General features: G+C 50.1%; 1 protein-coding gene and 1 pseudogene across 4 annotated transcripts; one reads left to right on the top strand and one right to left on the bottom strand.

Annotated features, from left to right (window-relative positions):
* WDR91 (WD repeat domain 91) lies at positions 1–24,289 on the top strand. Of its 4 annotated transcripts, none has more exons than XM_043463782.1 (15): positions 1–172; positions 1,515–1,694; positions 2,266–2,473; positions 4,191–4,270; positions 5,266–5,396; positions 6,700–6,865; positions 14,020–14,175; positions 15,897–16,090; positions 16,560–16,710; positions 17,321–17,415; positions 17,561–17,729; positions 19,185–19,293; positions 20,088–20,200; positions 21,521–21,718; positions 23,759–24,289. In XM_043463782.1, the coding sequence occupies exons 1-15, from the start codon at positions 50–52 to the stop codon at positions 23,921–23,923; spliced, it is 2,238 nt and encodes a 745-aa protein (XP_043319717.1). In that variant the 5' UTR covers positions 1–49; the 3' UTR covers positions 23,924–24,289. The 4 variants fall into 4 exon arrangements, with proteins under 4 accessions (XP_043319717.1, XP_043319716.1, XP_043319718.1 ...); XM_043463781.1 differs by having other exon boundaries at positions 2–172; positions 4,188–4,270; XM_043463783.1 differs by lacking the exon at positions 1–172 and adding an exon at positions 354–491 and having other exon boundaries at positions 4,188–4,270.
* On the bottom strand, positions 18,225–18,343 carry LOC122439057 (annotated as a pseudogene).
* Positions 24,290–27,640: the final 3,351 nt, after the last annotated feature.

Below are 27,640 nucleotides of genomic sequence, written 5' to 3'. Positions count from 1 at the left end.
GCCCCTTCGTCCCTCACCCGGCGCTGCCCCTCGCGGCGCTGGCGCAGAGATGGCGGAGGCCGTGGAGCGCACTGACGAGATGGTCCGCGAGTACCTGCTCTTCCGCGGCTTCACGCACACTCTGCGGCAGCTGGACGCAGAGATCAAGGCGGACAAGGAGAAGGGCTTCCGGGTAAGGGGCTGGCGGGCGCGGCGCAGGCAGAGGCGGCCCCGAGGGAGCCAGGAGCTGGCTCTCCCCCAGCACTGCCCTCCGGGGCGGGAGCGGCGCTGTCACCGCGCCAGGGGGATCATTGACATCAGCGCGTCCGGCACTCGCTTGACAGATGAGGAACTGAGGCCCTGAGAGGGGACGTTACTTGTCTGAAGTTGCCAACGAGTCAGGAGCATCGCCGAGGCTGGAGCCCAGGTGCCCTGACTCCTGGTCCAGGGCTCTGTTCTCTACCCCAGTCTCCCAGCAGGTGCTGGCCAGTCATTGGCTGGATGGCGATGAGGTTTGAGAAGCTATGATTGGATAGACGTTTGGGTTTTGGGACAGAAATATTCTAAAGTCGGCTTCTAGTGGCATTGGGAGCAAAGGGGTCTGCAGCCCATGTGAGCTAGGTTCAGGTATTTGAAATGGCTTTGTCAGTGACCCATTGGCAGTTTTGCTTCATCTCCGAGGAAGACCTTGTTGTACATTTGAAAACATAACTTTGCTCAGACATGATTTTCTGTTGAGTTCTTGGAAGTTATATGTGTGTGATTTGTGTGTATACCTGCTGGCTTCAGTTGGTGTTGGCAGGTGAGTTGAGAGAGGCAGTGAGCTAGCAGCAGGAACACTGGAGGGGAGTTAGGAGACCTGGGTTCTTGTCTTGCCAAAGTTAGTGGCTACTTGGTGGTGGGTAAAGCAAATCATTTCAGCTCTCTGAACCTCAGTGTCCTGGTCTGTAAAATGGGGAGAGGGGAGGTTAGAATGGTATCAGTATTCAAAACATGTTCCGTCTTGTGTCCTCTGATATGAGTGCTCCTCACACACAAGGAGGGGACCTCTTTTGGCTGACACTCTCAGCAGCTGCCAGGGCTTTAGTGGTGCTTAGAGGACTTGAAGGAGACAGTACATCTAACATGAGCCTTGGAATCCTGGAATGGAGGAGGAGCATGGAGATTGTCTCACTCCCTCTTTTTTGCTTTTTGAAATCTTAGGTCACTAAGACCGGAGAGTTGAAGTGACATTGCCAAGGTGGTTGAATAAATTAGAGCCAGGTCCAGGCCCTGGACTCTGTCTGGTTCCTGGGCCAGAGTGCTTTTACAGCTGAAATTTCCATGCCTGCCAAAGGGTAGAAACGCATACCTAACATTAAGAAAAAAACTTGAAACCTATTATGTTACAGTGTTTTGAAAGTTTTATAGATTGCTAACTTAAAGAAAAAAAAAAATCGAAGCATCCAGAAGCTGCAGCAAGAGGAAAAAAAGCTGTACTAACTCTGTGGAGTGAAGAGAGAATTCCCTTTTCCATCACATCTTTCTCTCTCCAGGTGGACAAGATTGTGGACCAACTGCAGCAATTAATGCAGGTGTATGACCTGACTGCTCTTCGGGATTACTGGAACTACCTGGAGCGGCGGCTCTTCAGCCGCTTGGAGGACGTGTACAGACCCACCATCAACAAGCTGAAAACCAGCCTGTTCCGCTTTTATCTCGTCTACACAATCCAGGTGTTTCTGGTTCAGGGATCTCTTGGTGGAGAAAAATCTTTAATCCAGAAATAGATTTTCTTTTAACACCTAGGGACAGCTCTTCTCTGTTACTCTGGGAAAGGGTGGGACAGTCTAGTGCAAATTATTTTTGACTGTTTTCCAATTTTTTTTTTCCCCTTCTCATCTGTAGATCATCTGACTTATCTTCCTCATTCCTATTTCTCCTCTTGTCTTAAACACATTAGCCTGGGTGGTGTTTCGAAGAATATAAGTAGTTGGGTTAAAGTTTGAGTAAAAAGGTTATGACTGACTTGGGGGGGGGAGTAAATCACTTAGATTATTTGAAAATCAACTGGGAATTAATTTTTAGGGTGGCATTTATCACTAGGGCTTTAAACAAACTTCTTTAAAGTTACAAGAAACTTGAGAAAAGAGTGATGATTTCTTTTATAAAGAGTTCATAGATCATGTTTGGTGACTTGCTCAGGAGGCCAGTATTCAGAGGCTCTCTGTGGTGTGGTGGTGAAGAGGCTTACCTCTGGCCTTCTGTCTCTCCCCTTTCTTTGCCGCCGCCTCTGTGTCTTGGCAGACAAACAGAAGTGACAAGGCTCAGGAGTTCTTTGCAAAGCAGGCCTCGGAGCTCCAGAACCAGGCCGAGTGGAAGGATTGGTTTGTCCTGCCCTTCCTGCCATCCCCAGACACCAACCCCACCTTCGCCACCTACTTTTCGCGCCAGTGGGCCGACACCTTCATCGTGTCCCTGCACAACTTCCTGAGTGTCCTCTTTCAGTGCATGCATATCCTCTCAGCGGCTGGGGGGCTGGCGGCCCAGTCTGAGGCCACCTGACCGCGAGATCAGCGGCTGCTGCGCTTAACGCAGTCATAAGATCATGGTCGTGTTGTCACGTGAGGGGGCTGGGCAGACTGTGGTTATTTTGATCTGGGAGGGTGGGAGTTGCAATTCTTAGTTCTGCTGCTGAATAGCTGACATGTGTGGGTGGGGAGACTGTCCTCGCTGTAGGGCGATAGGAGCCCTCGAATAGGCCGGGGTCTCTCCCCGCAAGCACAGCGGAACCGGCCGGCCTCCAGAGCAGCCTCTCTGCGCATGCCCCGTGGCCCCCCAGGCTTTCACTGGACTTTGTTGGGATTAGGTAGCAGGTGAAAACACTTCTAGGGCTGAAACATCCTTCCTGTGTTAGTGTCTGGGTCACTGTCTTCACAGTGACCTCAGGGTCCCTCAACTTGTCGGAGGACAAGGCAGCTTTAAGAATAGGTGGAGAGATTTAGGAGAGAGAGAGGACGTAAATAATTTCCAAGCCTACCTTATGTACCCTTTTGTTGTGGAAAGCTGGGGACATTCTCGCTCACTTGTACTTTCTGGCAGGAACTCCCCAGGAGGAGAAGGGGGTCTGGTTTGAATGGGGCTGCCTGGTGAGTCACTGATAAGCTGGGCGTTGTGGAGGCCCACCCACCATCGCCTTTTGGTCTCTGGGAGGACCATCTTCTGGTGGAGGTAGGAAGGGAGCATTTCCTTTTGTGCTGGGGTGAGTGTGAATTACCCAGGTTGGCCCTTTTTCTCCCCCTGCTGCCACTCTTTATCCTGAGGGCTTTCAGACAAAACTTGCAGGGGCTGCAGCCCAGAGGTGGTCAGGGCTTGACCTCGTGGGCCCTCCAGGGAAGCTCGCTTGCCCAACCGTGGCCCTGCCGGCTTAGTGCTTCTCTGGACTGACGCTGTATGAGGTGGCTGGGAAAGACTGACCCTGTGACCTCGTTGGTGCATCCTCCTAGGTGGCTCCTAGGCTGCAGAAAGCTTGCTTCTCAGCCTGAACCTTTGCCAAGGAGAGGCTCACCCTGAGGAGGGAAAAGGCGAGCGGCCAGTCCTTCTACCCAGCTGGTAGAGCAGCTGGCCATGTGCCCACAGATCCACTGGCCACTTGGCTGGCTTTTCGCTGAATGTCGCTAAAGCTTAGACTGAGTATGAAGCCTGCAAGATAAACCCTTTACTGCCAGCATTTGGGAGAAAGCGTCAGGTTTGGAGGTATGTCCTCTGTGGGCTAGCCAGGCATGTTGTCAGGTGTCCGTGAGTCTGTCTGAATGAAGTCAGGCCAGACCCAGGGTCAAGGGAGAGACTGTTCATAAAGCTTTGAGGAGCCCACAGCACAGAGTCTTTACTCCGTGTCACATTCAGGGGTGTTGCTGAGGTGTCTAAAGTGTCTGAAATGGCTTTTAATTGTTTTGCAGGCAGGCTTATTCTTTTTCTTTTAAAACACGTTTGTTGAATTGTGTTATTGCAGAGTTTGTGATAGAATACATATTTTAATTGGCAATTTTTCCCCATCTTTACTGGAATATAATTGACAATGAAACATTGTGTGTATGTGTTTGTATATATATATATACACATATATATATATGGTGTAAAACTTAAGGATTTGGTGTATGTACGCATTGTGTCATGACCACCGCAATCAAGTTGATTAAAAGGCAGGCTTATTCTTTAACTCAGTACACCAGTTCCCGTGATCCTGAACTTTGATGCAGAGTGCCAGAGGACCAACCAGGTTCAAGAAGAGAATGAAGTTCTTCGCCAGAAGGTTTGTCTGAATGACGCTTGCTCCTTGGGGAGCAGTTCTGCTTTTCATGTGTGAAGTTAGGCAGTGGCCGTGGAGGGTGAGTCAGTAGAGGACAGCACTGGTCTCAGGTGAGAGTGAGTCACCAGAAAGGCAGTGTTGGGAGCTGTGACAAGCCTTTGAAAACCAGAGGCGAGGTTGACGTTTTATGTCATAGCATGAGCAAGGTAGTAACAGCCGTGAAATTTTAAGAGGAAAATGACTCTACGCATGGATGTCTCCTTGCAGCTAACCTGCTTGTATATCTCCGCTTCCCACTCACCACTCCCAGGCCTTTTCCACCCATCTCCACATCTGTCTTGTTTATAGCCCAGATATGATTTAATTGTTCTCGGCCTGACCAGGTTTTTCTACTTTGGTAAAAGAACAGCTCCTGGGCAGCTCACGTTTGCCTTTCCATTTGCCTGAGCATTTCTCTAACCTTGAAATTGATGCACCATCAGAAAAGGGAGGATTTTTCAGAAAAAGGAAGCTTATAAGCTGTTTCAGTTTGGGGGCGTTTAAGGTTCTTAGGTTTGGGCCTGTGTGTATAATTATCTTCAGGCAAAAGGTAAAAAATGCTGACCTTCATTAAAAAAATTTTTTTTCCATCTGAGTTCCAAAGTCTGGTTTTGTAGATTCCCAAGAGGAAAGCAGGAGTGGGTGGAGCTATTTTTCTCAGTGAATTCAGGAAGAAGCAACTCAAATGATAAAAGGGAAGCAAGTCAAATGATAAAAAGAAAAAAGAAGTAGCTTCCGTATTATCTAACGGTCTTTAGTTTTCTCACCTCTTTGTCGTCAAGTCACAGCAGCCTCACCTATCTTTCCAGCCTGCAGAGGGTGAGATGGGCACCCCGAGGCTGAGGGCGAGTGGCCTTTGAGGCAGTGTGGTTGGGTTTTGGACGTGATGTGTCTGATCTTCCCCAGGGGAGGGAAGGCTAGGTGAGATCCCCGTCTCACTCACCCCCACCTCTACGTAGCTGTTTGCACTACAAGCCGAAATCCACCGACTGAAGAAAGAGGAGCAACAGCCAGAGGAGGAAGAGGCCTTGGTCCAGCACAAATTGCCTCCTTATGTCTCCAACATGGACCGCCTGGGGGACTCGGAACTGTGAGTGTGTGCCGCGCCCCCTCCTCGCTCTGTCCCCAGCGTTCTCCCTCCTGGTGACGCCTCCGAATTGCCAGGAACCTCCTGAGCACCCACTGTTCTAGTCTGAGTTTTCTGAGTCTCTGGGCCTGACCGGAGGCAGGGAAACTACAGGCTCTGCCAGGGGCTGACACATCCAGGTGTGTGCAGCCTGGGTTAATACACACAGCCATCGTCGTGAAGCCCTGGGAAGTTTCTGTGCTCTGCCAGGAGCGCCCCATGGATGCCAAGATTGTCAACACATTTCTCCATAGACGCATGCTCTTGTCTCAGGTTTCTGAGCGGTAGGCAGGTTGGGAGAGAGGTATCTGAGCAGCCTTAAAAAACAGCCATTGAAAGCCAGAGACCCAGATGATGATGATAATAGCAGTGGAAGAGACGCAGGCACCACAGGTCCCAGGATCAGTGGTGAATCAGGATGCAAACCCAGGTAGTCAGACCCCAAACCTGTCTGTGGCCAAGTCCTGCAGCAGATGAAACTGCTCTGGTTTCTGAGCTAGTGCCTGCTGATGGAAGTAAAGTGCAAGCCAAAATTTGAACTTAAAAACTTTCAGTAACTATCTTAAAAAAGGTAAATTTTAATGATATTTATTATTTAGCCCAGGCTTCCCTGGTGGCTCAGATGGTAAAGAATCTGCCTGCAATGTAGGAGAACCCAGGTTTGATCCCTGGGTCAGGAAGGTCCCTTGGAGAGGGGAATGGCAACCCACTCCAGAATTCTTGCTTGGAGAATTCCGTGGACAGAGGAGTCTGGCCGGCTACAGTCTGTGAGGTCTGACACTCATGTCAGCAGAGTCTGACACTGCTGAGCGACTAACACTTTCAGTTTTATATAGTCCAACTTTTTCAAAGTATCATTTCAACATGCAATGAGTATAAAGTATTCATGAGCTATTTAACAACTCTTTTTCATGCTAAATCTTGAATTCCAGTGTGGATTTTATGCCTGCAGCATTTCTCCACTTCTCCATTTGGACTGACCACATCTCAGGTGCTCAACACCACATGTGGCCAGTGGGCTGTAGACAGCTCTGCTCTGGGCTTTACCGTGGCCCTCAGAGAGCCGCAGCCTTCCTGGTTGTGCCAAGTAGGCTGCGAGCTCCCTTTGTGAAAGGACACCAGTCATCAGGCCGCCTCAAAGCCCAGATGCGCAAACCCGGCCACGGCCCTGGTTACTAGCAGCATCCACAGCCCACACAGTGTGCGCCACGGGCTCTCCCAGGCCCCCGTCCAGCGCCGTGACCTGGTGCCGTGTCTGCTTGTCCAGAGCCATGGTGTGCAGCCAGAGGAACGCCTCCCTCTCCCAGTCGCCGCGCGTGGGTTTCCTGTCCTCGCTGCTGCCTCAGAGCAAGAAGAGCCCCTCAAGGTTGTCGCCCGCCCAGGGCCCGGCTCAGACTCAGAGCTCGGCCAAGAAGGAGTCCTTCGGCAGCCAGGTAAGTACAGGTCCAGCCTCCGACACCCCGCTCGTCACCCACGTGGAGACTTGCCCGCCCTCCCCTTGGACCTGCAGGTGGGAGGGTGGATGGTGACAGGAGGAAGTGTGCTCTGAAGGGTCCCTTCCCTTTTCTCATCAATTTCCTCTAACTCATGAGTGCTTATGACTAAAATTTGGTTATTCAAGCATGAGTTCAAGCGATTCTGGACTTTAAAATTTTTGGTGATAGAAAGTAGTGGGTAAAGAGTAAAGTTCTAAATCAGTGTGGTATTTCTTTTACTACAAGTTCTTATTTCCTGATGCTACAAAGGATTTTTGCTATTTTTTTTTTTCTTTCATAAAAGCTTGCAAGAAAATTTCTTTTATGCCAGCATATGTCCAAAACTTGACTAGTTTTCCGAGCGGAGATGATCAGAATTCATTGCTTTCAGAAATGTTGGCCCGAGTGAAGCTTTAACAGACCCAGAGTGATGCTTTATTGCTTGGGTTGGGACTGTTTCCCTCTCGAGATTTTTATTACTTGCAGATACAGTAAGTTGTCATCATCTCTGTCTTCCTCTCCTGCTGCCCTTGGCTTGAGAACAGTTGCAGGTGACACAGCAGTGTGGGGCTGCCTGGGGAGACGGGGGTCTGTCCACGCTGCCACTGGGACGTTGGGGCCTTTAGCACAGCACTTGGATTTCATACTGTTGTTCAAGTGCGGATGCTGAGCAGGACATGCGGGGAGAAAAAGCATGGGCTTCGGACTCAGCCAACTGTACCTTGTTTAGCATCCTTGCTCACATCTCCCCACCCACTTGGCCTGGGAATGATAAAAGCATTTACTCCCTATGGGGAGAGGTGTTTGAGTTGAAATGAGAGCCCATGGTATATGCAGTGCCTGACAGATTATGAGCTCACAATACATTGTAGTTATTGTAGTTGGGGAGGTATTAGCCTGTAATAGATGATGTATGGAGTGCTACATCCCTTGAAATGTACGTGAAATGATGAAATTCAGTTTCATTAACTTGAAAGCATGGAGATGGGGTCTTTGCGCTTTGGCCTGTGGCCATATCTTTACGTGTTCAGGCGCTAAACTGAGGGTGAAATGTGATTGGAAATGTTTGTGAGGTTCCTATTCAGGAGACGAAGGTAAGAATGTGTAATCTGCAGGCAAATGTTCCTTACTTTACCTTTATTACCTTTACTTTACCTATGTTCAAACAAAGCTTCTGGCTTGTTAACAGAGCAGACATAGCACTCTTCATTTCCTGGGTACAGACGATAAATGCTCTCAATCTAAAAAATCCAGGGGTTGGCTCACTTGTTTTTTTAAATGATATATTTGACTCAGCAGTGATGTTTCAGCTCTAAAAATAACTAGTATATCTGAGTTTCAAGAAAATCATAGAATTTAGAGTTGGAGGAAGTTTAAAGGTCATCTGGCCCACCCTCCTATTGTCTAGGAGGGTGGGCCAGATGACCTTTAATTTGATTGATTGCCTCCTGTGGTGGGGAGCTCAATGCTTGTGTTGGGGTGGGTGTTGGCCTGTTTGAAAGTTGTTAGTTGAAGCCTCTGTGATTTTCACTCACAGATCTTAGCTTTGCCTTCGAGCTGCATAGAATAAGGCTTCTTTCTGTCTTTTCCATGCTAAACACTATGTTCATTCCTCCCTTTCTGCCCAGCTATTTACCTGTGTGGCATGATTTCTAGACTCCTCACCATCCTGGTTCCCTTCTTTTGGGGGGGGGACATTCTAATTTTTCAACTCCTCTATATGGTTGATGGCCAAATTCAAGTTTACAATTCAGGATGCTCTCTTACCAATACCAAATGCTGTTAGTTATAGGATCACTTCCTGTGATTTTAGTGATATATTGCTTTTAAGTCAATATAAAATGACACTTTTTTTTTTAATAAGCCTGAGTCAGGAAGATCCCCTGGGGAAGGAAATGACAACCCGCTCCAGTACTTTTTTGCCTGGAAAACCCCTTGGACAGAGGAGCCTGGCGGACTACAGTCCATTGGGTGGCAACAGTCAGATATGATGTAGTGACTAAACAACGATTGTAAGCTTCAATTATATCAGCATTTTGCCCGCTTGTGATCGGTCCCTGTAACTGCTGTTAACACTGAAAAGTTCACTACATTATAGATGTAGAGTCTACAGTGATACATTCTCTGTGCTTTCACTATGAACCTGGAGGCAAAATTTTAGAAGTAGCTGTAAAACCACAGTTCCCAAGCTCTTCCGGGCTCTCTGTTATAGAAACCCCCCAGGCACCTCCTCAGCAGGCTCCCCACTGCAGTGTTACCCCACCATCCCCTCCAGTCACAGTTTCACTCCTTCCACACCCACTCAGTCACCTTGGGAGGACGAGGGGGAATTATGGTTATTACAGAGATAACCTTTAATTGACGGTAATGTAAAGAAAGCAAAGCGTCCACAGGCTTGTGTCTTTGTAACTCTTATTAGTATCAAATTATCCTGTAGCTCCCTGACATCGGCAGTAAGAATGCCGCCCCTGGGGCTGTTTCCATGGATCTCAGCAGGATGGGGAAAAGGGAGTCCTCCTCCCCATCTTTCATTCTGTAATTTCTCTGTTACTTGGGCCTGTCTTCTGGGTGGCCTCAGGTGAGGCCAAATTACTGGAACTTGTTTTCTGTTCCATTTGGACGATTGCCTGGTAAGTCTATTCAGGCCACCAAAAATGAATTTAGATCCTTCTCTGGAGTGAGAGGAGAGAAGGTCAGATGATAAAGCATGATAAATGTACCTCTCTTGAACTGTAGGAGACAGGTAGATTATGATAGATTGAGACAATATAATTTGGACTGTTGGAATGTTACATGAATCCAGTAGTTAAGATTTTTATGAAGTTTGCTCTTAAAACAAAATGAAACTTTGAATTACTGGGTGTGTCACAGTGAGTATTTACTTAAGTCATATGCCTTTGTAGCTGGACACAGGTTTACTTTACCTACTTATTTAGGTGTTTGGTGGATAGCTGCATTCATCAGCTTTTAGTGTACTATTGTTTTTTGTTGATGTTTCCCCTTCTTTTGGATGTCTTGGGGATTCCCTTGTGGCTCAGCTGATGAATCTTAGATACAGTTTAAAGAGAAGTGCTCTCTAAGTAGGATATGCTAGGTCATGTTTAGGTCTATAGCTCTCTTGGTATAAGTTGTCCTATCATTATAAAGATAGTTTTTCTTATTTATATGTTAACACCTGTTTGAATTTTCATTTTGGAGTACTTTCCAGCCTGTAGTACATTGGACAGCTTCCTTGCCATCTTGACTCAAGAAGGAAGCATTGCTTTTGTTCTTCTTAATGTTGTAATATACTTGCTGGGGAAGTGTTGTAAGTGTCTTTTGTGTCAGCTGCAGGAATTTGAAGTCTATCCTAAGCCCCTCTATTCCATCCATTTGGGCCAACTGAATTGGGTCCTCTTAACACCACCTGTTAGAAAGGGAAAAGACAGCATTTATCAGGTGTAGCAGGTGAGTAAGGACAGACAAGCATTCCACCAAGTGCCAGTGCCTGTTCTGCAGCCTCCTCCACCTTTGGCCCCAAAGTGGGATACCCCTGTAGTGTCTGTACTTTCCCTGGACATGCATCAGTAGTAAATGGATGCTTTTCCCGCTTCTTCTCAAGTATCCAGTATAAAGGTTTCTTGGTCAGGCTGATAAGTCTGTCAAACCTGAATCATAGTTGTGCCAGGCTAGTTTGAGACTTCCTTGCTTGCCAGGATCCCACTATTTTGGAAAACTGCTGTCAACCCAGGAAACTGATCTTGCTCTCAGCACTGTTTTCATAGCTAGCTGTGGGGTTCCCATCACCACCTTTGTGGTCCAGAAAACATGGCCTTTACTGCTAGCTATTTTATCTTTTCTATCAGAATGGTAGAGTTTTTGGAGATGTGTTTTGGAATTCATTTCTAATTTTATTTATTTGAGTCCTGGTTTTTTTCTTGGTAAATCAAGCTAACGGTTTGTCTATTTTGTTTGACTTTCAAAAAACCAGCTCCTGGTTTCAATGATCATTTCTTTCTTTTTTTTTTTTTAAAGATTTATTTATTTTTATTTTTGGTTGTGCTGGGCTTCATTGCTGCACATGGGCTTTCTCTAGTTGCAGAGAGTGGAGGCTTCTCTTCTTTCGGGGCATGGGCTCTAGGCTTGTGGGCTTCAGTTGTTGGAGCTCATGGGCTCTACAGTGCAGGCTAAGCAGCTGTGATGCACAGGATTAGTTGCTCCGTGGCATGTGGGATTTTCCTGGACCCAGGATCGATCCCATGTCCCCTGTATTGGCAGGCAGAGTCTTAACCACTAGACCACCAGGGAAGCCCTCTATTGACTTGTTAATCTATTTCATTGTTTTCCTTTCTGATCATTGTTATTTCTTTCCTTCTATTAACTTTGGGCTTTGTGTATTCTTCTTTTTCTAGTTTCTTGAGGTGTACAATTAAGTTGTTTACTTGAAATCTTTCTTTCTTCTTAATGCAGGTGTTTATAATTAGAAACTTCCCTTTTAGAATCAGTTTTGCATAGGTTTTGGTATATTGTGTTTCCATTTTTACTTGTCTCAAGATACTTTTTGATTTATCTTTTGGTTTCTTCTGTGACTCATTGGTTGTTCAGTCTCCATATATTTATGAACTTTTTAGTTTTATTCTTAAAATTGACTTCTAGTTTCATCTATTGTGATACTTGCTATGACTTTAATCTCCTTACATTTATTAAGGCTTACGTTTATTAATATATGATCTATTCTGGAGAATGTTACATGTGTGCTTGAGGGTGGTATGTTCTATAGATGTCTATTAAGTTCACTGGGTCTAATGTGCAGTTTAAGGCCAGTTTGTCCCTAGTGATTTTCTGTCTGGATGATCTCTTCATTGGTGAAAAGTAGGATATTGAAGTCCTCTACTATTATTGTATTGCTGCCTATTTCTCCCTTCAAGTCAGTTAATAGTTGCTGTATATATGAGGTGCTCTGATGTCAGGTGCATAAATATTTGCAAATATTATGTCCTCTTGTTGAAATAACCCTTTTATCATTATAAAATGGCCTTCTTTATCTCTTATTTCAGTCTTTGGCCTAAAGTCTCTTGTCTGATATAGTATAGCCTATGGGGGTTTTCCAGGTGGCACAGTGATAAAGAATCTGCCTTTAATTGACCATTCTAGAGAAACTATCTGTGACAAATACCTCCAGGTACCACTGTAGGTCGCTTCAGTCAGAAAAACAAAAATAACCAATCCTGTCAGCCACAGTTAGGCTCCAGATAAACTAATAGGCTTTAAAATTTCCTTTCTTAACTGTTCATATGACCTCAGGGTCCCAGGGAATCTATGTCAATCATTTAAAGACCTCAGGGTCCCAGGGAATCTATGTCAATCATTTAAAGTTGTTTAGTGTTAACATAAAATATAACAAGTAGAAGAACTAAAAGGCCACATGTAGACTTTGGTTGAATTTATTCTCTTTACTTAGGACTTGTGTACAAATGATTTGTGAGTAGGTTGGTCTCAAACTGAGTGGCTATTGGTATCTATATCCCTTTGCTAAGAGTGTAAAAAAAAAAAAAAGGAGGGGGGGTAGGAGTGTGACCATCACAATTTGTGGGAATAAGATTAGAAAAAGAGAACCCAGCCAGATCATCTGGAAAGGTGATCAGGTGGCAGCTCCTTTTTAAAAAGCTCTAGATTAGAAATCTTCAGTCTCTATGGGAGTGGGGTGGGGGTTATGTACTCAGTCATGCCCAACTCTTTGTGGCCTCATGACTGCAGCTCGCCAGACTCCTCTGTCCATGGGATTCTCCAGGCAAGAATACTAGAGTGGGTGCCTGACCCAGGGATTGAACCCATGTCTCTTGTGTCTCTAGTATTGGCAGGCAGTTTCTTTACCACGATTGCTACTTGGGAAGCCCTGGTTAGTTGCTTAGTTGTGTCTGACTCTTTGTGATCCCATGGACTAGAATTCTCCAGACAAGAATACTGGAGTGGGTAGCCATTTCCTTCTCCAGGGGATCTTCCTGACCCAAGGATTGAACCTGAGTCTCCTGCATTGCAGGCAGATTCTTTACTGTCTGAGTCACCAAAAAAGCCTGGGGTAGGAATTACTGAGTTCATTTGCTGTAACGTTGGTTGACTTTATCTCTTGTTGCTATGAAAAGGAGCCAGAAGATGCCAGTTTCTCTCTTGTCCAGTTTATCCTGCCCCAAAGTCCTCGAGTTTCCAACTATTTCTGTTAAAAGACTTTCTGGTTGCCCAATAATCATTTCCAAATACCTCAATATTTGTTAACTTTGACTGGCTTAGTCATGCACTTGGCCCAAAACAAGAGAGGGTATTGTGTGTCTTTTTCCCTTGTAGAGGGGTAATTATATTTTGCATAATTTTTTTTCCCTCTCTGTTGCCCAAACACATTGTTGCTTTTAAATATAACACCAGAGTAGGGCCTGATCTGTCTCATAATTGTTGCTTCACTAAGTGCTAAATAAACTAAATAAAGTTAACTGTTGCTGAATAGATCAGGAGGATATGTGTGTATCTACCTCCAGGCAGTAGATGTGGCAGGCAGAGAAGTGCTGGGGAGTTGTCCTCTCAGGATAGGGGAGTGGAGAACAGGAAAGAGGAGGTACAGACTGCTGGTGTTTTGCCCTTGACCTTGCTCATGGGCTGAGATAATAATATGTTTTTTTAAAAAAAATTTTTTTTATTTAGATTTGGCTGTGCTGGGTCTTTGTTGCTGTGTGGGCTTTTCTCTAGTTGCAGAGAGCGGGAGCGACTGTCCAATTGCAGGGCACTGGCTTCTCATGGTGGCTTCCCTTGTTGCGGAGCACGGGCTCCAGAGCGTGTGGGCTTCAGTCCTTGCAGCTCCCGGGCTCTAGAGCGCAGGCTCAGTAGCTGTGGCACACGGACTTAGATGCTCCCCAGCATGTGGGATCCTTCCGGACCAGGGATCACACCCGTGTCTCCTGCATTGGCAGGCGGATTCTTTACCACTGTAACGGCAGGGAAGCCCGAGGTAGTAACTCTCAGCCTGGACAGGGGGGAGCCTTACTCAGCACTAAAGGTAGAGTCCCTTCCTTGGCTCCTGCTCCCCTCCTTGCCCGGCCCCACGTGGGACAACACGTTTCACAGCCTGGTGTCTCGTCCTCCAGACTGCCAAGGGCAGGGAGCTGGCCGGCACGCCCAAGGACGGGAAAAGCCTCTTCGGCGGGCTGACCCCGGGGGAGTCCAGCTGGTCGCAGCACCGGCAGCGGCGCCTGCAGGACCACGGCAAGGAACGGAAGGAGCTCCTCTCCATGACTCTGCAGGTGCGGCTTGGCCTCAGTGTCTCGCGAACGCCCACGGGGACACCCCACAGGCCCGCCTCCATGGTGGACAGCCGTGGGATACGGTGGGGGGATAGGGGTCGTGCAGGGCCTGCTCTTACCTCTCTTGATTTCTTTCGCTACGCCTTGTGTGGTTTTGCCTAACTGGCTTTAACCGCTTGCAACTTTGGTTGTTTCATTCCAGAATAATCTGGCTTTCCAGGGATCCCTTTTCCCGGTGTAGCGTTGCCCTAAACAGGGGCCATAAAATGCTGACCTCTGAAGATGTTCCCCGAAGATGAGCTCTGTGAACAGTTGGTTTGGGACCGCTGCATGCTCTGTCCTCCGCTGAGTTTAACTGTGCCTTAGTGTGCGCATGTCACGGGTGCTCGGAGTCGGGGGAGAGGGTGCCCTTGGTGTAACCCAGCATCGCGCAGACCTGCTAAGTCACGGGCCTTTTCTTCTGCACGCCCTCCTGGAGTCGCTGCCCAGAGGGCCATGTGCCCACACAGCGGCCGTGTGGTGGCCCCGGCCCTTGCCAGGCTGGTTCAGAGACACTTCTCACCAGTGAATATGGGTTGGGGTTTTCCCTTCCTGGTGGTATAAGCTGCTGCTGCTTCAGTGAAATACTCGGGATTGAAGGCAAAGCCCCAGGGGATTTACTGCCTTAAGTCACCTTGTTGACTGTTTATCTCCTAATCCAGGCTACTTGTCTGTTTTAAAGGCATTTTGGGGGTTAGCAGCCCTGAACGTGTTCTGGTCCGATGGCATAGAGCCTTACAGCTCACATCTCGGATCCTTCTGGGCTATAGAATTAGAGGTATAATCCTATACCTCTAGAGCTCAGCCACTCCTGAAAGCACCTCTGAGCTCCAAGGTCTCTGTTCCTTTATTTTGTTACATTTTATTTTTTCTGTAAAACTGCTCTTTCTGGGTCTCTGAGGAGTGCTTCCAGGAGTCTCCAGAACCAGGGGGGTGGTAGAGAGCACCCTGGCTGAGGCTCCATGGCCTGGGTTATGTCTGGGTGAGCAGGTGGTAGTCGTGGTGGCCAGCGCCCAGGGCCCCCGAGAGGCAGAGACGGACAGCAGCCCCCTGGGTGGCAGTGTGTGTGGGTGCCATTTGGTGCCCTGCCTTGCGCTAGCTTAGCTGCTGTCCTCGGACCTAGCCCATCACCCCAGTCTCCCAGGAGGAGGTGCTGGTGGGCGGCCAGGCTTACCTCGGACGGACCTGGCTTCACATCGGCGTCTCGCCCCCGGGGCCAGCTCTTGATCCTAGGCAAGGTTACTTAACTTCAGCTTTCAGTCTTAGTTTCCACAGCTGTAAAATGGGGTTAGTAACAGGATCACAGATGGTTGAGGGAGCATTACATGAGACAGTCCATCATGTTCACAGTGTCTGGCGTGCAGTGGGCAGTCCCTCCCTCACTGATTCTTGTTATCACTGGCCTGGTCTGTTAGGGTTGTGCGTGTCCTGGGTCTCGTCAACTGGGACCGGGAGTCCGTGGCCCACACTTCCTTCCTCATGGTCTCTAGGTTGGGGCTGCCAGTGAAGCAGGCTGTTGGAGTTCAGAGTTCTTTCTTTAAGACCCCATGACCACCAAGATCCTCCCCCGAGGGCTGTGGCCTGGCATCCTAGACACCCCCAGCCTGTCCCCAGACATAGGGAGCAGCCGGGCCCAGCGCCGACCCCTCAGCGCTGACTTGTGCCTGCTTTGCTTGGCGCAGGGTGCGGAGAAGAAGCCCGAAGCTGGTGGCCCAGAGGCAGAGCCCTGCCCGGAGCTCCACGTGGAGGTGCTGGAGACGCTGACGCGGGTGCCCACGGCAGGCCCTGAGGGTGGGGGGGTCCGCCCCGAGCAGCCGTTCATCGTGCTGGGCCAGGAGGAGTATGGGGAGCACCACTCTTCCATCATGCACTGCAGGTGGGTGCTGACCGCCGGGGTGGGGCCTTGGGGGAAAAAGGGGTGGGCTCCCTGGGAAGCCTGTGGTCTCGGGCTGTGCGTTTAAAGGCCTGGCAAGTAGGACGATGAGGGATAACAGAGATGCAGGTGGTGGGATAGCCCCGAGGGACCGTGAACTGTCAGAGGAAGGCTGGACAGCTGCCACTGGGGCTGTTGTTGGTCAAGTCAGCTCCTCCACTCCTTCTGATCCTGGAGAGTAACGTCCAGAGGGTAGGTGATGCCCACTGGGCCCAGCACGTAATGGATGCTTTGTGAGTAGTTCTCAGATAGATGAATGAATGAATATTTCTAGAAGTAGTCCACACCCGTCCTTGGAGCGTGGGCATCTTTCAGCAGGAGAGTCAGAAAAGGCAGTCCTCTGGGCCTGGGCTGAGGAGGATGGCGGACTCAGGCAGGGATGCTAATGGTATGCCTCTCTGTCTCATCTCAGGGTGGACTGTTCGGGGAGAAGGGTCGCCAGCTTGGACGTGGACGGGGTCATCAAAGTGTGGTCCTTCAACCCCATCATGCAGACCAAGGCATCCTCTATCTCCAAGTCACCGCTGCTCTCTTTAGAGTGGGCCACCAAGCGGGACAGGCTGGTGAGTGGTCTTGCCCATGGTTGGACCTGTGGTCTTAAGTGAGGACCTCCCAGGGTTCTCCCCTGCTGCTCCAGCACCACAGGCTTGGTTGGGACCCCAGGCCAAACCCCTCCCCTCTCTTCTCACTGCTCACTCGAGCACCGCACCTCCAGGACTGTCCTGAAGGCAAGGATGGCCTCCTCTATTTTTCCCGGAGGCCTTTATAGGCCCAGAGCCAGAGCTGTGCCCAGGACATGCAAATGGGGCTATCACCCAGACCCATGACCAGCTGAGGCCTCTGCCCATGGAGGTGGTGGTGGGCCAGGAGCCAGAGGACAGGACCGGGGCAGCTGGCATTGAAACTGGAAGATGGGGGGGTTGGAGGGCAGAGGGTCTCCTTTCCAGTTCTGCCTGTGGTGATGTCTACCTCCTATTCCACAGATTCCTTCAAGGTCAGCTCTAGTGTCTTTAATTTTTAAAAGAGGTCCGTTTTATCCGGTTTCCCCTGTCCTACCTGCGGGAGTGGGGGTGGGTCACCCCACAGCCTGCGCTCCCCCTCACAGGGGTGGGCCTTGCCCTCCTGTGAGCCTCTCTGAGCAGGCCTGACCCTGAGCTGTCCCTCTCCTTCCAGCTGTTGCTGGGCAGCGGTGTGGGGACCGTGCGCCTCTACGACACGGAAGCCAAGAAGAACCTCTGTGAAATCAACATCAATGATGATATGCCCAGGTGAGCCAGATGCCACTCCCCCTGTCACTGTGCCTGGTGGGCCGGCCTTGGCCTTGGCCGAGCCTCCGAGCCCAGCTCCCCCTTCCTTTGCGGGTGGGCAGAGTGCTGGGCTGCCCCCACTGCTGACACCCTCTATGTGTTGCAGGATCCTGTCTCTCGCGTGCAGCCCCAGCGGGGCATCTTTCGTCTGCTCGGCTGCAGCTTCGAGCCTCACTGCCCATGTGGACGTGTTGGCACCAGACATCGGCGGCAGGGGCACCAACCAGGTGCCGGGCAGGCTGCTGCTCTGGGACACGAAGACCATGAAGCAGCAGGTGGGAGTTCCCCATGGTGCCCGGGGCTGGGCACCCTCCCGGGCGGGGAGCACTCGAGTTACACCGTCCGCTGTTTCTTTGGTCTCTTCCCTCTTTGCTTTGGGCTCCTCACATTTTGATTTGTGAGATTTCAGAGTGTGTTGAAAAGTAGTAATACTCCAGCGGGGCAGATTGCTGGCAGCTGAAGTCGTTCAGAAGGTGCGACAAACTTAGAATTCACACAATGCCTTCTAGTGGGCCCTTTTGGCTTATTGAAAAATTTAAACATTTTTTTAATATTTAAAACTTTTTTTTAGTAGCTTTGAAAGTGAAAGTCGCTCAGTTGTGTGCAACTCTTTGGGACCCTATGGACAGTCCATGGAATTCTCTAGGCCAGAATACTGGAGTGGGTAGCCTTTCCCTTCCCCAGGGGATCTTCCCAACCCAGGGATCGAACCCAGGTCTTCCACATTGCAGGCGGATTGTTTACCAGCTGAGCCACAAGGGAAGCCCAAAAGCCTATAGCACCCAGTATTCCCAGGCGGTCTCCCATCCAAGTACTAACCAGCCGTGACCCTGCTTAGCTTCTGAGATCAGACGAGATCGGGCACATTCAGAGTCGTATGGCCATAGAAAGGGTGGTATGAGTAGTTTTAGGCTCACAGTAAAACAGAGAGGAAGTTTCAAAGATTTCCCCATGCACACTGTCCCCACATGTGCCCAGCCTCCCCTGCTACCAACTTCCCTCACTGGAGTAGCACACTCGTTACAATCGATGCACCTACACGGACACATTGTAATCACCACAGGTCCACAGCTGACATCAAGGTTCACTCTTGGTGTTGTGTGTTCTGTGGGCTTGGACAGATGGGTAATGACATGTACCCTCCTGCCCCATTCCATCCAGCAGACATCTGTACATCTGTCCTCTGGCATCTTGTAGGTGTTGTACCTTATCCCACCCAGTCTGATCAGGTCCTTTTTAATCTTGTTATTTCCGCCTGCAATGCAGGAGACCCTGGTTCGATTCCTGGGGCGGGAAGATCCCCTGGAGGAGGGCATGGCAACTCACTCCAGTATTCTTGCCTGGAGAATCCCCATGGACAGAGGAGCCTGGAGGGCTACAGTCCATCAGGTCGCAAAGAGTCAGACACAACTGAATGACTAGGCACATTTTCTGCTGAGGGCCTTTCTTGGGATTTTTAATTTTATGTTTACTTGTTATTTTCCAATTTTTTCATTGAGTATTGAATCCATAGAAGAGAATACTGAAATCACAGGTGTTTGGAGTAAAGAGAAGACTGTAAAACGAGCACCTGTCTACTGTCACGGTTTAAAAGTGGGACACTGCTGATCCTTCTGTGCTCTGATGTGTCACTCCTCAATCTCGGGCTGCTTCCCCCTTTCAGACAGGACCTGTCTTGGGATTGGTTTCTAATTGTCTTACATTTTAAACGTGGTTTATCCTTTTTACAGCTCCAGTTCTGCTTAGATCCGGAGCCCATTGCCATCAACTGCACTGCCTTCAACCACAATGGGAACCTGCTGGTCACGGGGGCGGCTGACGGCGTCATCCGGCTGTTTGGTAAGAGAGTGTGCTCACGGCAGTCCTGGTCCCCTCCTCCATCGGCCCAGAGAAGAGAGTTGGGTTTTTGCCAGTGGGACTAGAGGCTACTGTGGAAATTCAAGATTCTCCTAAGAGAACTTAACTTTGGTCAGCGTCTGCTTCAGGGCCGCCCTAATTACCTTGTTCCTGATCTGAGCCAGTGGACATGGGAGGGATGGGGCTTAGCAGTCCTTCAGTCCTGAGCTCTTGGATCTGAGTCCTCACGGCCCAAGTGAGATCCAGGAGTGATGCTGTCCTGTCCTCTTGGTGGGGCCATTTCATAGTCCCTGTGAGAGCAATAGGAGGGTGGGCTTCAGAGTCAGCAGCATGCTCTTTAAAGCTCCTCATGCAGGCCGGTCCCAGGAGACCGGAGCCAGCGCAGAGGCACCACTGGGGACTGTATCTTTAACTGATCTCCAGGGCGCCCTGGTAGGAAGTTACAGTCCCTTCCTGGGAAGGACTTCTGTGTCCTCCTAGACTTATAGACTCCACCCCAGGATTCCTGAACCTCACCTTTGACCAGTGAGAGAAACTTTCATTTAAGACAGGTTAACAGAAGACTAGGCACGGTGGAGGAGAGAACTAGTGAACTGAAACACCCCGTGCAGGCTCTTCACTGCGGTCAGCTCTGTGACTCCTGTTGGGTCCAGGGGGTCCTCTGCCTGCAGAACGGCTCCAGCCCACCAGGCACAGGGAGGGTGAGGTGCCTCTGCCTGCGGGCAGGTGGACCCCAGGGCCCGGGTGGGAACCCTAGCGACGTCTCGTTGGCTCAGACATGCAGCAGCACGAGTGTGCGATGAGCTGGAAGGCCCACTGTGGGGAGGTCTACTCCGTGGAGTTCAGCTACGATGAGAACACGGTGTACAGCATCGGTGAGGACGGGAAGGTAAGTGGGAGCGGGCTTTGGTCCGGAAGCTCCCTTCCCCTGGCTTAGTAGGCATCTGAGATTCTAGAGGGCCCCGCAATAGAACAGTGGACCGCGTTCAGTCCTGACCATACCTTTCACCAGCTCTGTGACCTGGGCCTCTCTCTGCTCAGCTTTGTCTTCTGTAAAACAGATGAAAATAGTAACTGGTCTCATATAGGACCTTTGTGAGGTCCCACTGAATATGAGTTCAGTGGGAGTCAACTGTTAGGAAAGGGGAAGACCCACATCCTTTCTCCTGATTGTAGCAGAAAGGATGCATCTCCCTGACCCACCCTGCTCATGGGTCCCAGTGTGGCCAGGGTGTACTTGAGTGAGTTTGGTCACCGGGTAATCACAGCATGGGTGGGTAGAACTTTCTAGGCCGGGGGGCTGGAGACAGCTGCGCCCAGAGTCAAGAAACATAAAAAGCGAGCTGGGAAAGAAGGTAAAAATAAGCGTCCCCTTTTAGTCTCCCTGGAAGAATTCGTTAGGATCTCTGGGAAGGGAGCTGGGGCAGGCAGAGCTGGGATAAGGTCTCACTTTTCGTGTGTCCCCTCCTGGGCCTTTGGGATTGTATCCTGTCCACCTCTCTTATCCAGTGAAGATAGCTGTTACAAAGTGAATTCTTCACTTGAAAACTCTTGAGAAGGGATTTTTAAATCAGAGCTTGACTCGCTGTTCATCTGAGTAGAGTTCTCAGTCGGGAGGAGGTCACAGCAGGCAGCCTGGCCCTGAAGCAGGCCGAAGGGTGTTTGCAGTACAGCCCCCGAGCTCAGCTTGTGCTCCACCGCCCGTGTTCCATCGGCTGCGCTGCTGAGGAACCGGAAGTGTATTTGGAATTTAAGAAAAACCTAGCTGGGTTCTAACCTCATGAATAATACAGTTACAACAACTGTACAACAACTGTTGTATACAACAGGTTGTTGTATACAACAACCTTATACAACTGTTATACAACAATTGTATAACAGTCGCTGGAGCATTGCCCCAGCTTGAGCGATGGGAGTCCAGGCCGGTGCCTACACTCTGCTGCTCCTGGAGTCAGGCCAGAGAGAAAGTTCTGACCTGGACATGATATGTCTGACTCTTTCTAGATTTTCTTTCCTTCAAAATAAAAAAAAAAGCTTACATTGTGTCGGGAGGCAATGGGACTGGATGGTCATCTCCCTACCTTTTTTGGGGCCCACGGACCCCCCCCACTTCCTGGGGGCCGCCTCACTGCTCCCCGCACCCCGTCCCCCGGGCCCCATGCCCTGACCACCCCGCTGAGAGCGCTGCGCTCATGCTTTTTGGCTGCAGTTCATCCAATGGAACATCCACAAGAGTGGCCTGAAGGTGTCCGAGTACGGCCTGCCCGCCGACGCCACGGGCCCCTTCGTGCTGTCCGGTTACAGCGGCTACAAGCAGGTCCAGGTGCCCCGGGGCCGACTCTTCGCTTTTGACTCGGAGGGCAATTACATGCTGACGTGTTCTGCCACGGGGGGCGTCATCTACAAGGTACCTGGGGGCCTGCTGGGTGGCAGGGAGGTTCCTCCCCAGAGGTCTGGGCCTGGTTGAGCTCAAGCCCCTGTCCCTGCCTGGTGGCCATGGAGACGCCTCTGGCCGGGGATGGACACCGTCTAGGCCTCCCGGCTGCAGGCTGGCTCGGGGGAAACGGGGGACGGAAACCCTGAGGGTGACCTGCCTGTCCTCCTCTCTGCTCACCTGTCCCTGTCCCTTCACGAGACTCTGCCCCTTTTCTGCCTGCTTCCTTGGGAATAATAACAATTATAGAACATCGAGAGCTAGGGAGATGTTGGTTTGGGTGAGTGCCCAGGTGGTCTGTTCCAGTTACTCTAATCTGGCGTAGATTTATTGTTTTATGAGATGTCCTGTGGGTCAAGGACATTACCAGCCACGGCTGGGACAGAAATTCAGGGGTGTGATGTGTCACGTGGCAAGTAAGTTGTCCACTCTGTTCTGTCCCTCAGTCGATCTGCGTGTCTTAATTGTCTCGTCACAGCCTCTCTGGTTCATGTACCTTGTTTGTGTATATAATCGAGTGAAATTCTAAACCTCTCCATCTGGACTCATCTTACCAAGCAGACGGGGGCGATGAGGCTTTGTGTTGTGGCCTGAGCGTGTAGTTCCAGTTCCACATGAATGCGGTGGTGCTTTGTGGGCAGAAGGAGTCACAGAGTGGGATGCTCTCTCCCGAGGGCTCACTGTCCACGGGCAGCTGTGCCCTGGGGGGCAGCCGTGGGTGGGTGTGGCCGTGGCCTCGGGCAGTGTACACCGGAGACAGTGTGGCCCCTCTCCTGGTGCTAACACTCAAGTGAGAATGAGACGCAAGCATCAGCAGTGGGGGCAGTACAGAGCTGAGGGCTCAGAGGGGAGGAAGCCAGGTGGGGACCCAGTCCCTGGGGAGGACTGGGAAAGGGATGCTCGTCTGTGGAGTCACGGCCTTTGGAGGAGGAGGAAGGTGGGCCTTGGGGTCCCACGGGGCAGCGGGGAGCAAGGGGTGAGGGGGAAGGGACTGTGGAAGTGGGAAGTCAGGAGCCTTCTGGACCTGAAGAGTGGTGCCAGGGAGCCTGGGTTTACTCTCACCAAGGCTCCTCTTCCCTGTAGATGATGACGACTCGGGTGGCTCTTGCCCTCCCCTTAGAAATTAATTCCAATTTGTGTTTACTTATTTATTTGTTTCAGTGGATATTTTAATAAAAATCTTTTTTAAGCTTTACTGAGCTACAGTTGATAAATAATTTAATAAACTATATGTTTAAGGTGTACAGTGTGATGCTGTCATATAGAGTTCCATAATTTCTTGTAATTGTTATTGGGAGATACTGTAAAGAGCTTTCTGTTTAAAGCCTAATTTTATTTCATTATTTAAAGACTTGGTTGAGTTCCAGGTGGGCTCTCCTTTTGCTCTCTGTATGTATGTATATTATTTTATTTTTGATCCTGTAGGCTTTGTCACTTATCCTGATCAGTTCAGATCAGTTTGTAGTCAGACTTGCTCTTAAACCAATATAAGAGTTGAAAGTTTCCCCCCCATATCCTTTAAAAATGTCAGTTCAGTTGCTCAGTCGTGTCTGACTCTTTGTGACCCCATGGACTGCAGCACGCCAGGCTTCCCTGTCCATCATCAACTCCTGGAGCTTGCTCAAACTCGTGTCCATCGAATTGGTGATGCCATCCAACCATCTCATCCTCTGTCATCCCCTTTTCCTCCTGCCTTCAATATTTCCCAGCATCAGGGTCTTTTCAGACGCCCACAGCAGGTTAAAGGTGGCAGAGAGAATTCTGCCTCTTAGAGAATGTTAGGGACTTATTTTCCACTTTGGTTGAAGGAGTAACTGTAGTCAGGAAATTGAAGGTATCGCTGGTCCAAGTGGCGAACATGAGACTTTCTGGCCGGAGGGATATGTGTGCCTGGGCATGTCCTGGGCTTGGGGTGGCAGCCCCCGGGCTCAAGGCAGTTTGGCCCCCGGAAGTGAATAAACTGCATGTGTTTGTGAGCAGTGCCTGATGATGTTGCCTCCTGTCCCCTTGCAGCTGGGTGGGGACGACAAGGTTCTGGAGAGCTGTGTGAGCCTGGGCGGCCACCGCGCCCCTGTGGTCACCGTGGACTGGAGCACAGCCATGGACTGCGGGACCTGCCTCACTGCCTCCATGGACGGCAAGATCAAGCTGACCACCCTCCTGGCCCATAAAGTCTGAAGGGACCCGCCCTGAGGGTCACCCACAGAAGCAGTATTATCCTAGGATGCGGGCAGAGAAGACACAGGAGAACAGGAAGCTCCCCTCGCGGCCCCCTGCCGGGTGGGCAGTCTTCAGGGAGAGGTTGCCTGGAGTGCTTGAGCACTGTCCAGATACCCAACTGGAACGGGAGCCACGTGCAGTGGCGGCACATGCTCCCCAGACATGGGCTCGCTGGGTCTGCCAGGAGCGGGCTCCAGATGGCAGGGGAAAGCTCAGGAAGAAGAAGCGCTGTGGTGGCTGCTCTGTTGGCCCAGAGGAGATTGGAAGTATTTTGTATATATTTGCTCAGTTTTCTTTTTTAAAAAAAGAATACTCTTGTGGTCACCGGGCCTCTCTTTCTGGAATGTGTGTGTGCAGCAGTGTGTCTGCCTTCGCCCTTTTCCCTGGTGACAGTCATGGCGAGCCCGGGCCCCGTGCCCCAGCTCTGACCTCACCAGCCATGGGGCTGACCTTTATCAGAGAGTTGCTCTTGCTTCGCCATAGAAGTAGAACATCTTTTCTCTACCGTTCCATTGGCCAACCAAGGTCTGTGCCATTCCTTGGTCTCTGGACTCGTGTCAAGGAGGCTTTGGGCTTCCCTTGTGGCTCAGCTGGTGAAGAATCCGCTTGCAATGCGGGAGACCTGGGTTCGATCCCTGGGTTGGGAAGATCCCCTGGGGAAGGGAAAGGCTCCCTACTCCAGTATTCTGGCCTGGAAAATTCCATGGACTGTATAGACCATGGAGTCCCAGAGAATTGGACATGACTCAGCGACTTTCACTTTCAAGGAGGCTATAGTGTCTCTTCTTTTCCCTGAGAGTTGGCAGCTTTTGTTCCAGAAGCTTCTCGGCACAAGGGCAGGGTCTGAGGTGTCTGCCCCTTCCATCTATGTGACGGTGGTTTCCTGGGACCTGTCAGGGGGCTCCTCCTGTTCTGTGAACTTTGCATCCTTGAGTTTGAGCAGAGCCAGCCACCAGCGCCCTCTGCTGGTGAGTGGCCAGAGGACAGGAGCAAGTCGGCCAAGAGGTGGCCTGGAACCTAGGGTCTCGCCATCGGGGTGTGTCTACAGCCTGGCCCTCTGCTTCCTGGCTGGGTGGGACCTTGAAAAGGCAGATGCCCTCACAGGGTGGAGAAGCACGAGAGGATGACTGCCTTCTCCTGCTTGCATTTTCCATCTGAGGCGCTGGGGTTTCAGGCCCGGACCTCGGTCTCCGACCCTTGACAGGACAGCCTTGTCACCAGGCTCTGCTCAGAATAGTTGTTGCAGAGGCTCTCTGGGCTCCAACCCAGATCTGGGGTGCAGGCCTGGTGAGGGGGTGCTCCAAGTTACCTCCTTTTGGAAAATCATGAAACGATGGGTATTAAAACTTTGGCTGTGATCTACTGGGAGTTGGTGGGAAAGCAGGGAGGCTCGATTGTGAGAAAACATGAGAGACTTAGTGATAAGTAGTTACTTAAACATTTTACCCATTTCCACCTGGTAGTCTTCCTTCAAATGAATAATCACAAGACTTTTCCACCTATAATTGTCCCCAGTTTCTGCACTGAAGCAACAACCTTATTTCTCTCCCCCAGGGATTCTGTGGGCCATTTAAAGAGTGGTCATGTGTTTCATTTGGATGAGAGAATTCACGATTTAACTTTCCCTCTCTCCATCTCGAAGTTTCTGTCTTAATGCCCATTGAGGGCATATGGACATCTTCTCCTTACATATGGTTTCCGCAGCTCGCCAAAATGTCTTTAAGGTTTGTAGAAAAAACAGCACTTGAAAAGCTGTCTCTTTTCTCATTTCCTTTATGCTCCGTCTCCCTCTTGTTTTGAGCTCTGTTCACAGCTGATGTGACCGAGGCTCCACCAGGAGGGATGGGGCAGGGGATTTCCACATCACTTTGAAGCTGCCTAAAAACACAAAACCAAAACAACAATAGCCTCTGACCTTTTGAAATTAGCAGGTACAATACGTGCTGCGGGCCACCCTGCCCCTCCTGGCCTGTCTCTCTCCGACCCCCACCCCATCCTAAGTGCCTGTCAGCGTGCCTTCTTCCTGGGGTTCCTCCTTGTCCCTTCCCGCCCCCCTCCAAGGTGACTTCTCATCTTCCAATAAAGCATGTCAAAACTTAAATTTACCTTTCCTTCACGATGCCAGCTTGGCACCTACCTGGGAACCGCAGCGAGGTCCCTCCCCTGGCGCGGCCAAGGCCAACCAGATGAAAACCGTCAAGCCAGTCCAGCCCCAGTGCCCGGCCCTGCACGCCCGGCGCAGCGGTGGCCCTGGCGCTGGGCTGGGCTGCGTGAGAACAGTGAGGCGGTTCCCCTCGTTATCCTCGGGGCCTGTCTGCGCTTGCCTGCTCCTGCTCCGAGACCTCGGGCCCCCTGTGCTCAGCATTCAGACGGCTCCCGGAGCTGACTCCCACCCATTCAAATCCCTCTGCTTGGGTTTCTTGTCCCTAGTCGGGCCTTCACACAGAAAGGTTTTTATGCAGATGTGCGTCCTACATTTTTCAGCAGGCTATGGGAAGAGGTTTTTAAGGAGAAAAAGGTAGAGGAAGTGGTTCTCACAGTAGTAAGTGTCCCCATTCCTTTACAAAATGATACATCTCCACTGATTAGACTTGGGTTTGTCTTGGCTCACAACTTGTGGGAACGGAGGTCAGTGAGGTCACTAGAGGTCAGTGATGTTGGAACCTTTGGGAACCAGAGGAGAGGCAGGTCCTGCCTCCTGAAGAGGCTGGAGGCAGAGCCCAGGTTCAACCCACAGCTAAACAACTCCAGTGCCCAGCAGGTTGGTTTTGTGATGTGAAATCCTTGATTTATCTCCTTAATCCTTGACTGACTTAAACATTCCTGGACAAGCCTACCTCCCTAGGATTGAGGATTAGTTATGAGGTGAAAGTGCTTTGGAGAAAGCAAAGTCACCACGCAGTTATAAGCGAGATCTGGCTCTGATTTTCCAAGCTCTGGATCACATTCCCCTATCCTGTGCCTCTAGTATATGGAAAGTAATTATTCTATTATTACCTGCTTTGTTGTAAGTCACATTTTAAATGGCTGTCTTGATAATTTCACATTTGGGGGGTCGATGGTCCTTATCATCCTTTTGCCTCAAAAACACAAATGTTTGTGATTTTAGTCATGTCTGCCACTTGGGGTCTTTTTTTTCCTGCCTTTTTGAAGCTATTTCAAGCTGTATGATTTTGTGTAAAATGAGATGCTAACTCCACATGTGAACTGCAGCACTCGGCATCAAGTTGAAAGCAGAGTGAGGACACCTGGGCAACTTTGTGGAGCAGCTCTGTTCTCAGAGGGAACACCTCAGTCGCCAATTTGAGTATTAATTATTAGTAACTCCTACTTTCTAGATAACACATGTAAACGATGTTTTTAATTTCTCTTCCTGCACCCAAGGGACTCACCTTGCCACCACTCCCCCTACCAGGGGGTGCGTGCCTCCAGCAGGGAGCCTTGAACTTGGTTTCTCTGGGACTTCTCTTCCCCCTCTGCCCTTCCCCATCAGAGCTTTCCAAAATGAAGCTCCCCCTTCCCCCTCTCCTTAATTTCTGGTTGGAAGAAGGGGCCTGGGAATTGCCACTTTAACAAAGTCCAACCAGCAAGCCACAGGACTGAAAAAGATCAGTTTTCACTCTAATCCCAAAGAAAGGCAATGCCAAAGAATGTTCAAACTACCACACAACTGCA

This window comes from Cervus canadensis, chromosome 3, assembly GCF_019320065.1.
Source record: "Cervus canadensis isolate Bull #8, Minnesota chromosome 3, ASM1932006v1, whole genome shotgun sequence".
In the NCBI taxonomy this organism is placed as follows: Eukaryota; Metazoa; Chordata; class Mammalia; order Artiodactyla; family Cervidae; genus Cervus; species Cervus canadensis.
This window is presented reverse-complemented; position numbering and strand designations above follow the sequence as displayed.